Genomic DNA, 16,827 nt, shown 5'->3' with positions numbered 1-16,827 from the left:
ATTTGGCAGTTTACTCTCCTTCCCTGTTAAAAGGTCGAATCTCCGCCCCCTGCCTCAACCACTTTCCATCCTCAATTGTGCACAACTGCCTTCTTTTCAGCTGAAAAAACCCCCCAAAAAAACCCAACATCTTCCCTTCAAGTCACACCAGTTTTCATGCGGCTGCCAAAGAAAAGCAACTTCTCACCATGACGCTTCCACCACCATTTTTCACTGTAGCAATGGTGCGTTGGACAGGATGTGTACCGTTCATTTTCTTCCACACACACTGCATTACAATTGAACTAAATAGTTGAATTTTGGTCCAATCTGATCAGAGAACATTCCGCCACACGTTGCCCGTGTCTCGCAACAATCACAAACGAACTCACAGAAGCTCCTACTCAGATTGTACACACACCAAATTCCTGGTTTCGATTCCAACTTGGATTCGGGGATGAATTTTTACTATGCCTACACAGTGAAATGATGACCTGCCGTCATTTCGGACAGCTCCCGGCTGTATTGTTAAGGCGAGTCTGGAAGGTGAATCCCCAGCGTGTGATCGGCTCCCCTGAACCGCAGCATGGTGGCTCCACCACCGTGTTTCACCAATGCGCGGCGTACATCAATTCGCCTACGTTGAAGAAATGATTTGCCTCCATGGATGACAGCATTTTTGTGGCCGTTTCAAAAGCGTTCACTTTTCCAGGCGCGTTGCCATACAAGAAAAACAGGAAAGAAGCAGGTTAGAGGCTCTGTCTGGGAATTAAGCAGACAATACATCTGTTTTGGAGGGTGCAAATGTGCTGGAGTATCGAGCAGCCAGATGTTAGCCCCCCTTCCACCCCAGTCCACCACACACACACACACACACACACACACACACACACACACACACACACACACACACACACACTCGCTCACTCCCTGCTTTGTAATGCCTTGCGTCTTGCTCTGTTTCACACATCTTTTATATCTAGATGCACAAACACCCCGGTCCTGGGTGCACATTTTTACTGTTCCCACCTCTGGTGTGGTCAAAGGTCAGGGTCAACACCCCTGGAGGTGGTAACTACAGACACAGTGCTTTACTTGTTGACCTTTTTGGCTGGACAGATGTGAGCCGGGACAAGCGTTCAGATAGCCAGTAATTTACACCCGGCTCATTTGGATACATTTAATTAAAGGCGGGTGCAGTGATAAATCACAACATGTTCCAGGCATCTTTCTCTGCAGCTCAGTGTCAGACTGTTTAATGAACTGTTTAAAAAAAATAATCTTTGAGGGGAAAGTTGTAAAATCAGCTGATGTGACAATTTGTTTGCAGTTAAAGTTTTTTTTCTTTTTTTTTTGCAAATTGAAATGTTAGAGAATTTGATAGTTGAAACATCTTGAATTAGTAGCTGCTCAGTTTAATTTGAAGTAAAATTTTACAGTTAAAAAAAGACCGCTTCTTCCATTTTCAAAGGAAAATAATGAGCAACTTTCAGATATTAGAATTTTTAGCCAAATATTGGAATTTTTTTGTACATTTAAGCCTTGAATGTGAAATTAAAAATGTCCTTCATGCCATCTATTTTTTTATGTTATTTTTTTTCTTGTTGCTTTTCTAACTTTAAAAGCAAGTCTAACATCCAACAGAATCCAAGCTCCACAAATTCTTACCTGTATGCACACAAATCACCATAACGCACACCAAAACCTGGTAAATCCACACGTTTGCACTCATGGTCGGGTCCAGACTTTAGGGATCAGAGTAGAATCCGGATCAGCAGAGCGACTGACACGGCTGGCGGTTCAAGTCCACAGAGAGACTGATGATCTGCAGGAGACTCGCCTTCCTCACACGGATGCTACTTTTCCCCCTCAGAAGCCACACACGTCCTCGGTTCAACCCCTTTTTCGCCAAAAGTTTGTAAGCACCCCCCACCCGCACCATGCCTTCCTCTTTGCCTCACCGCTGTCAAAGTTTTCACGCTGTTTCCGTTAGATATTTTCAAAATAAAACCAAATCTATTTTATTTTTATTTTTTTATTTATTTTTTTCCCCCCGCAACTTTTGCAAAATCTGATGACAGTTCCGGTCTGAACTTTACATACACTCAGAAGGCTGAACGTGATTTATTTTTAAGTGGGGTTTTTTCTGGGTCGAGTGTAAACACTTTTAAAAATATATATATATATATTTTTGTCTAAAATTTTAAATTCTATAAATTCTAATATAGTTAAATATACACTCAGCGTCGCTTAATTACACCTTGCTGGTATCAAGTTGGACTCGTATTGCTTTCAGAACCATCTTAACTTTTTTTGTGGCGTAGATTTAACAAGTTCTCAAACATCCTGTGGTCTTGGCCTTTAATATCACACAGTTGCTGCAGATTTGTCGACTGCACATCCATGAATCAGACATAGTAAGATTTATCTCAGGAAAGTGAAAGTGAGAAAGTGAGGAAAAACCTTCCACTTCACTCCAGGAAAGAGAGTTGGGAATATTATACACTTATATATATTAATAAATTGACCCTATGTGAGTGACAAAAAAAAAATACAATAAATAGAATGTTGCATATTCCACTCCTGCTTTTAAAATGCTTTAAAGTTGCATGGTTTAGTCTCATTCACCTTGTTGGACTGCAGCAAAGATGACAAGTTGTAAAGTTGTCTTGTAAGAGTTTATTGATGGCAAAGACCTCTCATGATCCAACAACAATCGGAAGCCTGCGCGTAATTTGGCTTTGTTAGGCCTGATAAAGAAGAAAGAAGTTGTGAAGATAATGATGTTGATCGGTGCTAGGCCTATTATCATCAGACGGGATCTTTTTGACAAGGTTCTCTGGTGTGTCTCCTCACTGATCCTCCCTTTGGCTCAGCTGAAAAGACAGATGGGATTCTTTACATGGCGCGCCAGAAGAGCACTTGGTCTAAAGTATTGATTGCGTCCTCAGAGAATCGGCTAGTTTCACAATATCTAAAGCAGAACCAGAGAGGGATCGCAGACATAATGGATTGGCAAAACAAGCAGACGTAGCTCAGCGAGAGGTCCTAGAACACACTGAACGGCTTTGCCAGAGCTCGACACGAAACTCTTGCCAACTGAAACAAACAAAGAAATCTATGGGATCCTGGTTTTGATAAAGCTTCAATCAATCAGACTGACGTGAGGCTTGAGCGTTTCAACTGAAAATACATAGAAAATATGGGAAACTTTCTGACTCAGAGGGCCGATCATCATCATCCAATCCAAGCATTAACCATCCCCGCGTTAGGTTTGGCCTCTCATTCATTAAACGGTGCACTACATAGCGTCTAGCGGCTTTTTTCCCCTTTATCAGAGGTAAAGGATCTGAAGAGTAATATGAAAATGCATCAAAAACTTAACCGATGTCAAGTCATGGTTCTAGGTGCAGATTTACAGAAGTGATGCTGTTTATACAAAACTTGATGCTGTTTATAGGTCACTCTCTTGCCTCCAGGAGACATTTGAAGTCATCTCCAAGTTCTCCACGTTTAAGCACAACTAAAGTGACAAAGTGATGAATGTTAAACAATACCCTGGGATAATGGCAGAGCGTGTGCAGGACCACTCTGTGCTTTTCTAAAGCAATTTAAACATTCAGTTGGATCTAACCATCCAGGTTAGATCGCGGGTGGTGCCACGTTAAAATCCGACACCGTCCGGATTAGATCACACCTATAGCTAAAGGCAGCTGGAAGAAGCCCCTGCATAAGACAAATGAGGCATGGAAAATAGAGGAATGAGTTAATATTCTCGAGGTCATTGTCTTGTTAAGCTGTAAATTCTCACCCCTGGAAAAAATATTTTTACCCAGGGATGCACATTCCCTCCCTTCGCCTCTGTCACAGGAACAGAAATCCATCACAGAACAGTGCGGCTATCGCATTCTATATTTTATTCATTAGTTTCCTCCACACCTTTTTGGTGAAATATTCTCCCATTTATAAGATCAGGCCATGAACCCAGGAGGGAAGCTCAGACATTACTCTGCCTAGGAACAGTGTGATCTTACTCTTGTGATCCAAGGCGTTCCAGGCCAGAACTGATGTACACTTAACTTCCAGTGATTTCTGGGTTTGTCTCAGGGTCCCCTCCCAGAGATTCAGAAACCCTCGCAGGAAGATAAAACCGTAACCCTGGGGTATTCACCTGCTTCATCACACCTGAGCGAAATATTTAAGATCATTAGCAGGACTTTGGAGAATTTGAATTCACAGAGGAGGTGGTTCAGCTATTTTATTCAAGACTGTTGGACCAGGGAAACATCTAAAAGCTGTAGAACATCGGCCCGTGAACCTAACCTGTAGTTCTCTGATCTGATCACCCCATATAATGAAGCATCTCACCTTATGTCTATACTAAACCCAGCCATCCCACATACAACCAGTTCATTTTAGCCCCCAGACCAAAATCTAAAAGAGAATATGTGGCGAGACATGAAATTGCTGCGCACAGACACAATCAATCCCAACAGCCCGAGATCAAAAATCTGCCCAAAGTGAAAAACATGAGACCCTGTTACCCAGACCCAGTTTGGTGATACACTGCTACAAAAAGAGCCGACGACTCTCATGAAAACCCAATCTTGAGAGGGATGAAAAATATCTGTCAGAGACTGGGGGGAATGTTTGTCCTGGTCGAACAGTCCTCAAAGCATAAACAGGTTATGAGGGAAGAATCGGTGCCAAGAGTCTGTTCATGGCATATTCCAGTGGAACGTTTGAGGCTGACCTTATAAAGCCATTTTTACAGGATGCAGTTTAAAGGATACGACTGGATAAAGTCCACTGCATCACAGAAATTTACAATACCTTTATTATAGGGATGTTACACTGATACTGGAGTTTAAAAGTACCATAAAGGCTCAATATGCTCACTACAAAGACAACATTGAGCACTACAGACCTGGTATACATCCCATTTGGGACATTGTAAGACATGAAGTGTGTGTGTGTTTAAGTGGGGCAGCTGTAAATGATCCCGTTTAGGTACTAGAGTAGGGGACTTTTGTTGGGCTCTAACCCTTATTTGACAGGAAATCCACACTTCAGCCGTTAACGGGCGGTGGACTTAAAGCTCTCCAGAGAGAGCAGCGGGAAAACGAAATGGTTTGAGGTAAATGCCAGACACCCGGCCCGCTCTCATTATGACGCGTGCAGGTCATTTCTGGTTTTTTCTTGGGTCTTTTTTTTTTAACCTCCCTTTGGTGTGTGCAGAAGTGGACAAGCAGGTGTAGAGGTGCATGTGGACATAATGTGTGTGTGCGCGCGTGTGTGTGTGAGTACTCTTGGGGCTGCAAATTTAAGGTTCTAAACCCTGGCAACAGGCACGTAGCTGCACGGTCCACCATGCACACATCACGCTCGCAACGTCAATCAGTGTCAGCGGAAAGAAGAAATCCAGACGCTCGGGGGGGAAAAAAACGGTCTTGGAGTAAGTTTTTGTAGTTTGGTACCTTTTGAATTACACCTCGCCCTGTCCCAAGTGCTTAAAAAGCACTAGGTAAATAAGTTAGGTCTGACAGCTGATTATGCATCTAGGGAGACGATGTTGGAAGTAGAAGAGCTCGTTCAAACCAAAGGGAGTATTAACTTCCATGATTTATTGTACTCAGACCAGGACCGTTGCAGACGATTCCAAACTGTCAATCATTTCTCAACGTTGTTAATTAAATCATGCGACGTTTGGTAGCCCTGTGATGCCTGGGATCAATATGTTATTATAATTACCGGTTCGATGTATAATCGATGCAGTTAACTTACCTTCAAGTAAAATAAGGCTCAGCTTCTTCAAAAGTTTCTTTACGAGTTCCTTTTGTTATTGATCAAAGAGCGAGTTGGGGACTCCTCCGTCCAATCAAAACAACACACCTTAGTTCCATTGACAAAATAACACTATCAGTATCAGTGTATAGAGGAAGAAATTCAACAGCGGCAAGATTGGGATGACGTCTGGGTCCTCCGGAGATTTCCCATTTAGAATAAACTCCAAGACACACATGACTATGTTACCCCTTCTAGACTGAGAATACCTTAAGGCATCGACTGACAATGAAGTAGAATGAAACTAATTCAACTGATCCGTCTTGGGTAGATCTGAATCGGACTATCTGCATATGTTTAGCTGCCGGGTATTCGCCTTTTTGATCCGTCACGTTATATTAAAAGCACAGCCCTCTCCACCAGGAATCATTCTTAGATTTACATTTAAAGACAGCTTTTAAATCCTTTGTAAAAACAAAGATTTCTCTCTCTTGGAGGATCCAGCCTTTTATAAAGTTCATGTAGAGTGGTTTCAGCTGTGCTTTGCTACAGGGGACAGTTTGCACGCTTGCGCTTTTTTGTTTTGTTAGATTTACATGAGGCGGTATACTTGGCCACGTCACAGTTTTCATATTTTCCACTCTTCATGACCTTTTGCGTTATTTTGCTGGTGTGCTTTGAGCTGTTGCCATCTTTCACAATCTATTTTGTAGTGTTGGATTGCTGAGTAAATCTCTCTGCCCAGGATTGTCACATAACTTCATCATCTAACATCACAGTGCCAGGTATAAGCACAGTTATTTAATGGCTTCTACACTGATGACGTTCCATATACTTATAATTTCACCTCTGTAGAGCAGAGTAAGCACTACAGCTTCCTATAGTTGTACCTGCCAGGCTTGCAGTAAACAAATTTTGTAATCTCTGGTATCTCTGTGTTAGTTATGCTGTTGGTTGCACTTTCATATTTTTTTTAAAGAGAAAGTCATACTTTCTGGGATACTGTGCATGGATTTACTCTGTCTAAAACCTGGATCCTTTGCGTTTCACTTTCTTTTTTTGCTCTCGTCACTCCCCCACATTTATTTCGTGGCTCAGGAACCACGGAAAGAGGTGTGGACAGAAACTGTGAGAAGGCGGAGGTGGGAAGACCTGTGGAGATGGGTCATCATCAGGTGGATGGTTTGGAGGGAGGAAAAGCGGTTTGTGAAAAGCATCTCCTCCTGTGGCCAAAACCTGACAGAATTCCCCAAACACGGACTTATTTTCTGACTCGTTCCTTATATTGAGCTGCCAACATGTGTGGGATTTAAACTGATGGACTCTCATTACTGATGATATGAGCGCTTTGGAGGCTGTGGCTAAAGAAGTAAAATCACATATTTCAAACAACTGAGGCACCACGGAGTTCCTATATGAGCTGCTTTTGATCATGCACACTTAAAATATTTGACTGAAACCATTGTGACTTTTTTACCATTCTAACCACAAGTGTTGGTCTGCCAGTGTGCAACACCTTGACCCAGTGCACAGACATTAACAGGTCTGATGATCCTAAAAGCTAAATTCAACCCATTTCCTTTTAATTGCTTTTCACCCCAAGCTGCCCAACAAACACTCTCCCTGTCCATGCGTCCCTCCACTCCTGCACATGAAGGAGGCTAATCACTGGTGTGATCTCCCCTTTTTCACCTCTGACCCCTCCAACACAAGAATAACAACCTCCACACCAGCCCTCCAACCCCTCAGTGGTTTCCCCCCAATTAGGTGGGTGCTTTTCCCCTGGCAGATGACAGATGAGGGGTCGACGGGGTTGTCGGACCCCCTTGCTAGACTCTCCTTGTGCCTACTGAAGGATGAAACAGGAGGACGTCCTCGCCTTGGGGAGTGACAAGGGAAAGGGTTTCACGATGGAAGTCGCACTGACGTAGATAAATGACTGTCCAAATGCTGGGCACGAGAACACAAAGAATAAGACCTGACTTTCTGCTGACTTAGCAGATGGAAAATAAATCCTGTTGGAAAGATTAGGGAAAATGGATTCGACAAGAGTGTTCTTAGGACCGAAAGGCAAGAGATGAAAGAGATCCAGCAAACCTCCGTAGACGAAATGGCTGTACCTGGAGAGAAATTACAAGAGCTGTGGAAACACTAGCAGTTTTTAGCATAAAGGGAGTCATAAAGAGATAACGCGTGAACTAGGGGATTTAAGAATCATCCAAAAAAAAAATAAATAATGATAATGAAACTGATAGCATGGGAGAAAAAGATAAGGTTGTGATTGCTGTGCTGAAACAATGCCACGAGCCCTCTTCCTCTGCTGCAATAAAAGCAGGGCAGCGGTCACATGAATCAAGGCGTTGGGGGCTTTTCCCTTTCTGTTGTGTGTTATGTCCACCGCTAATGGGCAGCAGATGTGGAGGTATTTCACAAGTGTGGCTTTGCAAAACATTCCCGCACATAAATCCAATTAGGCTGGGTCCTTAACACAAGCTAGCAGGCCAGTCGATGAGCAGAAGAGCATGGCTCGGAGGACTGCCCAAACACTCGGACACAACTGACTTAGATGATCAGAATTTTTCACAGCAGGCGGAGAAACATGCACAGTTAATCGAGACTAATTCCCTGGAAACCAAACTTCCTAAATCAGAACGTTTGCTATTTGGATTGGTCTGTAGTGAAATAAAAACAGAATCCAAACTTTTACCAACTTTAGAAGCTACAAAATATCCAAACGTCACATTAATTAACACAAACACATAGAACTGAATATTCCCAGTTCCAGTGTTCTTGATTGTCTTTGTGTGACACTGTGTGCAAAGTGAATGCATGTACTTCTCTGATGAAACTGATGGCACCTGGTATGCAGCACATGCATGTGCATGAAGAATGCAGTTGGACTGGTGGAACGAGGCCCGTGCTTTTGTTCTTTCACTGTTGAGACAGACAATTGTGAGGCTTCTGTTGGACTGGTTATCCAATCTCTGCGAAATTGGGTTTTAACTGCACTGGATGTGTCCAAACTCCTGACAAGTTTGCGTTGCATGACTGACAAACTTGACTAGGAAGAAATTCGAAGATATGAGCAGTTTTCTTGAAGGCTGCTTCCCGAAAATTGCTGACTGCTTAATACTAAATGAATATTGATATTCATTGATTTTTCAAATAAAAGTTACAAGCTTAAGCTTTTTATAAATGTATGTATAAAAATGCTACTGGAAATTATGTGATTTGAATTGGGAATCAAAATCTATTAGCATGCAACAAGTTGTACTTCAATGCTGATGCCAAAAAACGCATCCAACAGTTAAAAAAAAAATACACACTGCAATTGTGGAAGCAATTAGGTAAAGTAAATGAACTGTACCAAAGTCACGGCAGCATTCTGCGATGGGATCATGGGGTGTTGTTGTTAGTGTGGCAGCTGCCGCACGCTCGTCTGGCACCTCATTCAGTGCTAACTGGCTGCACGTGTGTCAAAAGGACAGGTCCAGATATATTACATGCACACACACCGAGGGCTACATACTGTGCAGGCGTAAATGCACACCTCGACACACAAGAAAAAGGCCGGTGTTCCGGCACGTGTGCACACACACACACACACACACGCACACACACACACACACACACACTCGCTAATCCCCCACTTTTAGAGGCACAGCAGGAGTGCGTTGGTCTTGTGGCGCTTTATTAACTAGGGTGGGGACAGGGATAGAGTAGGGGGGCGGCAGGAGGGAATAGGATGGAGTGGAGCATGTGGGGAGTCCCACCAGGTGCTAATAGATTTCCTGCAGCTTTGAAATGTTTACTTGTATCGGTCCCCTGGAATGGACTCGGGTTTCATCTGTGGCAAATTAAGCAGACCAAAGTTTGACCTCCGAACACACAACCTTGCGGGGAACATGGATAAACAAACTTACCGAGTGGGACAAAACCTGTGGGCAACATCTACACAAGGTTAGATGCTGCTGCACCCTCGGACTCTTGTTTCAGAGAAAAATTTAATCACACATCAGCACAAGGAATTTATTTCAAAATTCTTTCAAACACGTCGAGTTTGTTTCGTAGGTTTTAAAGGACTAGCCTGGCATAAGGTTTAACTTTTTTTTTTTGTCTGAAATAATCACATCGCTTTTGGTAGGAACATTTCGCACAAAAAAATTGATGTCAGTGGGCGTCAATTTTCAAGTCTTGGCACATCATTTTATTTGTAGGTCTGGACTTTGATTGGGATATTGCAACACACGGTCCAATTTAAGCAATTCAACTGCATGTGTGTATACTGCTCTGAAAGAAGTTTTCGTCTTGAACCGAGCGTTCGCTACATCCATCTTCCTCTAAACTCTGACAAACTTCTTGCTCCTGCTTAAGAAAAGCCTCCCCACTGCCGTGTTTCATGATGTGGATAATACATTGAAGGTAAAATGCAGCTTAGGGGTATTAGTAGCGACTTAATAGTCTTCCCAATTCCCAATTTTCTCTTTTTTTATTTATTTGTTGGTCTTTTACAGACAGACTCCATAAAAGCGCTTTAAGGTTTGTGGCTGACATGAAAACAAACATCAGGTTCACAACTAGCAGGGAGTTTTGTCTAGAGATCGTAACTTAAGTCACACGAAGATATGCAAGACATCTGGGGATAATAAAAGTTGTCCAAGATGCTCCCGCTGTCTAAAATGTCATGGCTGAAATAATCAGTCTGAATAAAGGATAGTTTTCTTTCACACTTTTCTTATCAAAACACTTGGAACTAAATACAAAAGTGAAGTTGAGTTAAATTATTACAGAAGATACTCAATCTGAAACACAATGGAGTGAGCTCTGCGTTTCTGAATGCTCCGATTCCTTAAGGTTGATGTCAGCATTTGCAGCCAACATCAAGATTGTGCACCCTGCTCTTATTATACACTGATTAACACTCATTTGCACTCGCTCTGCATTAAATTACCCCGGTGCAACCCACTGCTGTCAAGCTCCACCACATGCCAACTCTTTGATCCCGACATCCTCTGTAGTTCCTTGTTGTTGTCCTTGTAATTTGTGTGTGGCTCTGCGCGTGGGGCTCTTCTGTAGGTGTACATCTGAGGATTTACAAGTTTGTTTATCTCCGTTAGGTACAGAATGTGCGAGTGTGTGGGCTTTGTAGGAATATCGGCGTCTGCGTACAGCATCCCTCTTTGCGATGCAGCTGTAAGTTAATTTGGCCGCGGTGGATGAAGCCTGGCGTGTCAGAGGATCTTTAAAGAGCTTAAATTTTTATTTTTTGTCAGACTTCAGAGCTTAATCACCATGTTATTACACATGGTTAAAATGTGCTGACTGACTTCTCTGATCAGACACCTGTGGCTCACAGCACAGGAAATAACTCACAGTCCACCAGCGCTAAGCTGTCGACCCGACTGTTACGTAACTTCAGCTGTATCTATTTGCTAGGAGTCTCTGAGCAGTGCCAGCACATAAAAGTCCTACGTTGGCCGGTGCAGCAAAGTGACTCATTATTTGCCACTCTCAGGACGAATTTATCTGTTTTGTCTGCTGGTCACAAAGACAGTCAGCCGGTGAGTCACGGATAATCATTTTGCATGACTGATTAATGCTGCATCACGCTGCTGAGTTTGGAATCTACGCTTATCTAAAAAGAGATCGTTTCCTTTCCAGAACTGGCTCGTGTGATGTAAACAAGCAGATTAGTTGTTCTGTTTCCTGAGAAAGCAACACTTTGGGTTATATGCAACAGATTTCACCGTTCAAAACAATCAGATTTGTCTGATCTTTATTTTGATCTATATTCCATTCATTAAATCCCAACTATAAACCAGTACATTTCAGCCTGAGCAAATCTTAGTGTTGCCACTATTCAAGATTAGAAAGATAATCGAGCATGCCGAGTTTCATTAAATAGCAAATGGTTATTAAACTTTCACCCATATTTAACCCTCCAACAGCCCTAAGAGACGGGATACAATGGAAAGGCTTTTTATTCTGTGCGCGGTCTCGGCAAGGTCGCACTGACCCTGCGTGGGCTTTGACAAGGTTTTTTTTTTGTGTGTGTGTGTGTGGTTGCGTGAACTGACAGGCTGACGGGACACCCCCATCCCTTCCCTGTTGTTGTCAGGTGTGGTGGTTGCGAGGTGGTGAGGAGAAACGCAGAGACCCAGGTTGTGATAAAGATGATGATGGATTTAATGAAGAGAGCTCAACAGTCCAGAACAGGGAACACGGCAGAGAGTTAGCACACAGCTAATTACCGGTAGCAACTGAAAAACTAAGGACTGAAAACGAGAGCTAAACCAACACAGGACTTTACAGTTCTACTGTAAAGTGGCAGGCAGACAAGTGACATACAACATACGTTTGACAAGGACCAGACAAGAGATAGAGACAACAGGTGGACTTAAATACACACAGGGTAATCAAGGGAACGAGACACACCTGGGAACAATCAAGGGCCGACAGGAAAACACAGACTCAGGGAAACAGGACTAAACACAGAAAATCCCAAAATAACTAAATCATGACAGTTGTCCTCCAAAGTATCGCTCTAAGAATGTGGGAGGGTAAAAGTATTACAAGGGAGGTTAAAAAAACAAACTTAAAGAATTACAGTAAATACTCAACTTTAGGTTGGTAAGTCTCCACAAATATCATTTTATATTTACAAGCCAACTGGTTGAGTCCTAAATGCTATCAAGACATTAACTAACTGCATGCTTTGTTCATATGACACAAAGGTTTTCTGCAACAATTGCTCCCGATGGGTCTAATGTAAAAAGGATGGAGGTTCTGTGTACAGGTATAGGAACACACACACGCACGCACGCACACACACACAAAAACATTAGCACGACCTTCTGTGTAGCATAAGTAAATACATCTGCTGCGCTTAGTCCTCTGTTTTCTCTGAGACAGCTGGGATCTCCACCTGAGCTTCACTTTCTCCTCGGCCAAAAAACATGAAAGGAGCACGAAAAGCAAATGCTACCAGACTGCAGCAGTTACAACAAAGCAAGCACATTAATGACCAACAGGTGAGTCACGAAGTGACACAGTTCCCAAACGGAGTACAAAGTCAGACAGACGTGATAAAGCAGGTGGAGGACATTTGGAGTCTAAGCTGTTTTGGAAATATGAGAGAGACTTTGACTGGTAAAGAGGCTCTGGGCCACTCTGCTCCTTTTATATGGAACAAGCAGCGACTTACCTGGAAAACAACCAAACTGAACTTTTGGAAATCCAAATTATAAGTATTTGAGGTTATTGATGCACTTTTTTAATAGTCTACTAGGAAACTTCAATCATGTCTTGTAAATTTTACTGTTTTCTTTTATTTTTTAGCTCTAACATTTCCCATTTATGGGAAAATCTTATGTTGCTCATCAGGCAGGTCTCCTTTGGAAAATAAGTTTTTTAATTTCAGTGGGACACAACCTGGTTAGATAAGGGGAAAACCACTAATAAGGTTAAAAAGAACTACATAAAAACTTGGTAAGTTACCTGTTAAAAATACTCGCACACAAGAGTATTGTTTTTAGTTTTCACATGGTTTCTAGTAGATTGGGTTTTCATAAAACTGACAGATTTTTGCCTGCCCACCTCACAAATTTTCCTAATAAATGACATCAATTCAAATAAAAACCCGCTTACTTATTTGAGGTTAGAATTTCAGAAAAAAGACTAAGGATGTCCTCCAGCTCATCCAGCAGGTTCTCAAGGGGGTTTTAGCACAGCAGGGATATAAATCCCGACCAGTGAGTTCTGTCCGGAAAGCTTCCAAAGGGAAGAACCCAAAAATCCTCCTGATCAGATCCTCAAACCGCCTTCAAAAGCAGGCATCCGTTAGACAAAAAAAAAATAAAAATTGATACCTCTTTTAATGGAAAATTGAGGGTGACTAAGAATAGCTAAAAGTTGCGGGCTATTTTCCATCAGTGGGAAACAATTTTCCTCACTTATGGATAAAAAAACCAGTCCTAGAATGAAATAGTCTAGAGAAAAAGACGAATCCACAACATCGAACAGGACAGAGCATTGAAATTGCCTCCATTTGCTGCAGTTTTCCTCTATATTAGGGTCGAACGACGGTAGAGAAACTACATGTGTAGCACATTACGATGACAGATTAAAACTGATAAATAAGGCCGGATATTGTTTCTCGTTTTACATAAACCAAAGTGTAGTCAAAGGGATTTTCTTGTTAAGGATTGGACAACAAAACCGAACCCAACAACCAGGAGCTATTTAGGCTAGATGAAAGAAAGCTGAACTCCTACTTTAATATCCACCATCATTATCGCATGTCTGAACATGCCAAGAGTTGGATGCCGCTGAGCCCTGAGGGCAGAGACCTTCTGAATGAAAGGCGTAGAAAAAAAAAACCGCTGATCATATCCGCAGCCTCTTTAGTGCCTGTTAAGCAGAAGGAAGAAATCAGAGCAGTCAAGAAAGAGAGCACCTTTAGGAAGAGTTAAATAAAAGTGGTTCACTTCATTGCGGTTTAGGGTGGTTGCACATTTCTCTCCCGAGCCCCAAAGTCAGACCTTTAAAATTACACGGAAGAGCTGAAGAGGAGTCGACGTGGAAATGATGCAGAAACAAAAGGAAACCTCAACAATGCCTTGGTGGTCTTATTCTATCTCGAGGTTGTCTGTTTTCTTCTAAACTTAACCCCACAAAAAATCGTCCTCCCTTTCCCCCCCCCCCTCTCTCTCTCTCCATCTCTCTCCCAGGAAACATCTAGGAATCTTTCTTGGCGACTTCTGCGGAAAAGTAAACCGGGTTTGTTTCACTTGTGCACAAATGCAGACTCTGTGCAGACACGAAACAGGTTCCACATGGGGACAAACGCGCTCTTTGATAAACTAAAGGTAGTCGCCACCAACAGATCGCTTTCACAGAGCAGGAAGGGAGAGCGGAGAGAAAGTATATCTTCTTCATCTCGGGTAGCAAAGAATGAAAGGCACGAGCTAAGGAGAGGGAGGAAAATAAGGAACGCCGCATTTCACCAGAGAGATTTCAGGTTCCTGATTTATAAAGTCCTTCATGGTTTTCCAGTGACGCCGTTTCTACTGATTGGAAAGCCCGTCTTTGCGCAAATAAACCTGCCGGTGTAATGAGAGAACGGTTAATGCTTTGAAACGTAATTACTTGCACAACAAACCGCTCTTATTTACTCTGCAGGCTGCGTACTTGTGGGGCTGGGGGGGCTCGATGCGCCGGGACGCGAGCCCACAGTCTTTGGATAACAATCAAAAACACAACACAACTGACCTCTCAGTGTAAACCAACAGGGTCATCTTGTTGCCAGACGCAAGACACAGAGCTGCTGGCAGGAAATCCTCCGTGGGCTGTTGACATCGCAGCTCATCCGTGACAGACAAGGAAAAACACTTTCGGAAGGGAAGAGTCTGAGGAGGAAAGGGGTCAGGGAATGTGAGCTAGACAGGGTGCTGTCACAAGGAAATATGACTTGAGCGTGATGATAAATTTTATGCCCGTATTAACTCAAAGAAACAGAATGCAAAGAAATAAACAACAACAAAAAACAGATTGCAAAAAAAAAAAAACTATGCTTGAACAGATGTTTTGAAATAGATTTGGGGTTTGTATTCTCTTTCAATATGTACTTTTTTTATAGACCAAGGGTGTCCAAAGTGCAGCCAGGTGGCCATTTATGGTTCCTGGACTGATTTCGTGCGAACTCCAAGCAAAATTCAACAGTGGTATTAGATTTTTGCCTGCCAGCACAGGCGGTTGCTATAAATGGAGTTAAAAAAAATTGTAATGACCAATTGAAATCTCCCAAAAAATGGTAGAACTCAAATTCATCTTTTTGTGACCCTGTATTTTTTTAAAATTCTTTTTAATTTAATAGTAAATAAGACCAGCAAATCCAGCGACTTTTACTCGAAAGGAGACCAAACTGATAGTCACACATGGTAAAACGGGCTGAACAAGAAAAACATTCACATGAGCAGCTGGCAAACTGTTGGTAACTCAGGAGGAGCTGCAGAGATCCACTGCTTTGAGAAATATGACCTTCGTGGAAAAGTGGTGAGGAGAGAGCTGCTGTTCACACAAAGTGATAAAAATTCCTATTGGCAGTTTGCCTCGGGTCATGCAGGGGATAACGCAATGTGTGTATGAAGATGCTTTGGCTTAGATGACATAAAAATGCAACTCCTCTGCCTAAATACAAACACCACATCTGGTTGAAAACCAGTGCTGCTCATCATCATAAGCTTCCCCTTCCCCACGTGGTGGGGCATCGTGGCATCCGGTGTGCATTTCTTCACGGAAACCGGTGAGTTGAGTTGTTTCTACAAAATATTTACTCGGAAACTGAGTCGAAATGGCTTCTTGGATTTTGAACTTAGCATCCTTTTGAAAACTATGAACTATTTTTACAGACTACTTTGTATTGGTAACAGGACACCCGAGTAAAATGCAGCGCAGGAAGTCCGTACTTAACGAAGTGACAAAACGTGAATAAGTTCAAGGGGTATGAAAACTTTTACACGGTGCCGCAATTTTAAACCGTCGGTCCCAGTGCAGTCATTTAGCTCCCGGGCTACCGGCAAGAAAGACCCTTTTCATTAAAAATGAACACTAATGACATCAAAATTGGTCTCGTTCAGAATCTCCCAAAGCGCCGTAAGAATTTCCGGTTATCCTCGTGAACCAGGGTAAGTTTAATGTGCGTAATAAAGAGCAAAATGAGTGAAAGGTTTGTCTTTTGGGGGCAGTTAAAAAACCCCCCAAAAACCCGGCAGCTCCAGGACACTGCAGACTTAAGACGCAGCTGGTTTCAGGTACAAGTGTGAAGCGAACTGCGTTAATGACGGAGCCACGATTTGGTCAACATGGAAAACGGGAATTACAGTAAATTTACAGGTCGTTGCCAAGTGATGCTGCGGTGCCAGCTTCTTTGTTGTGACATTCTATCACGCGCTCACATGCTCGGATGGAAAAAAAGTGTATTCAAAATGTGATTAAAGTAACAAAAAAATCTGCTGTGGAAACAATCACACACACACACAAGTATAAACTTAAGAAGAAAACAGA

General features: G+C 42.5%; 1 protein-coding gene across 6 annotated transcripts in view; it reads right to left on the bottom strand.

Moving 5' to 3' along the window:
• The window catches only part of hgfa (hepatocyte growth factor a), a 36,111-nt gene extending 33,795 nt beyond the window's left edge, over positions 1–2,316 (bottom strand). For 4 of the 6 annotated variants that reach the window (XM_088003033.1, XM_088003035.1, XM_088003034.1 and 1 more), the window contains exon 1: positions 1,648–2,005. In XM_088003033.1, coding sequence (XP_087859159.1) covers positions 1,648–1,711 — 64 coding nt within the window. In that variant the 5' untranslated portion in view covers positions 1,712–2,005. Of the gene's footprint in view, positions 1–1,647 lie in introns of all 6 variants that reach the window. The other 2 variants (XM_014982402.2, XM_088003037.1) reach the window with 2 other exon arrangements.
• Between the last annotated feature and the right edge of the window lie 14,511 nt (positions 2,317–16,827).

The sequence above is a fragment of the Poecilia mexicana genome, unplaced genomic scaffold (assembly GCF_051168715.1).
Source record: "Poecilia mexicana isolate PSO_F unplaced genomic scaffold, ASM5116871v1 scaffold_23, whole genome shotgun sequence".
Classification (NCBI taxonomy): Eukaryota; Metazoa; Chordata; class Actinopteri; order Cyprinodontiformes; family Poeciliidae; genus Poecilia; species Poecilia mexicana.
The sequence above is the reverse complement of the archived record's forward strand: the minus strand, read 5'-3'. Positions and strand labels throughout refer to the sequence as shown.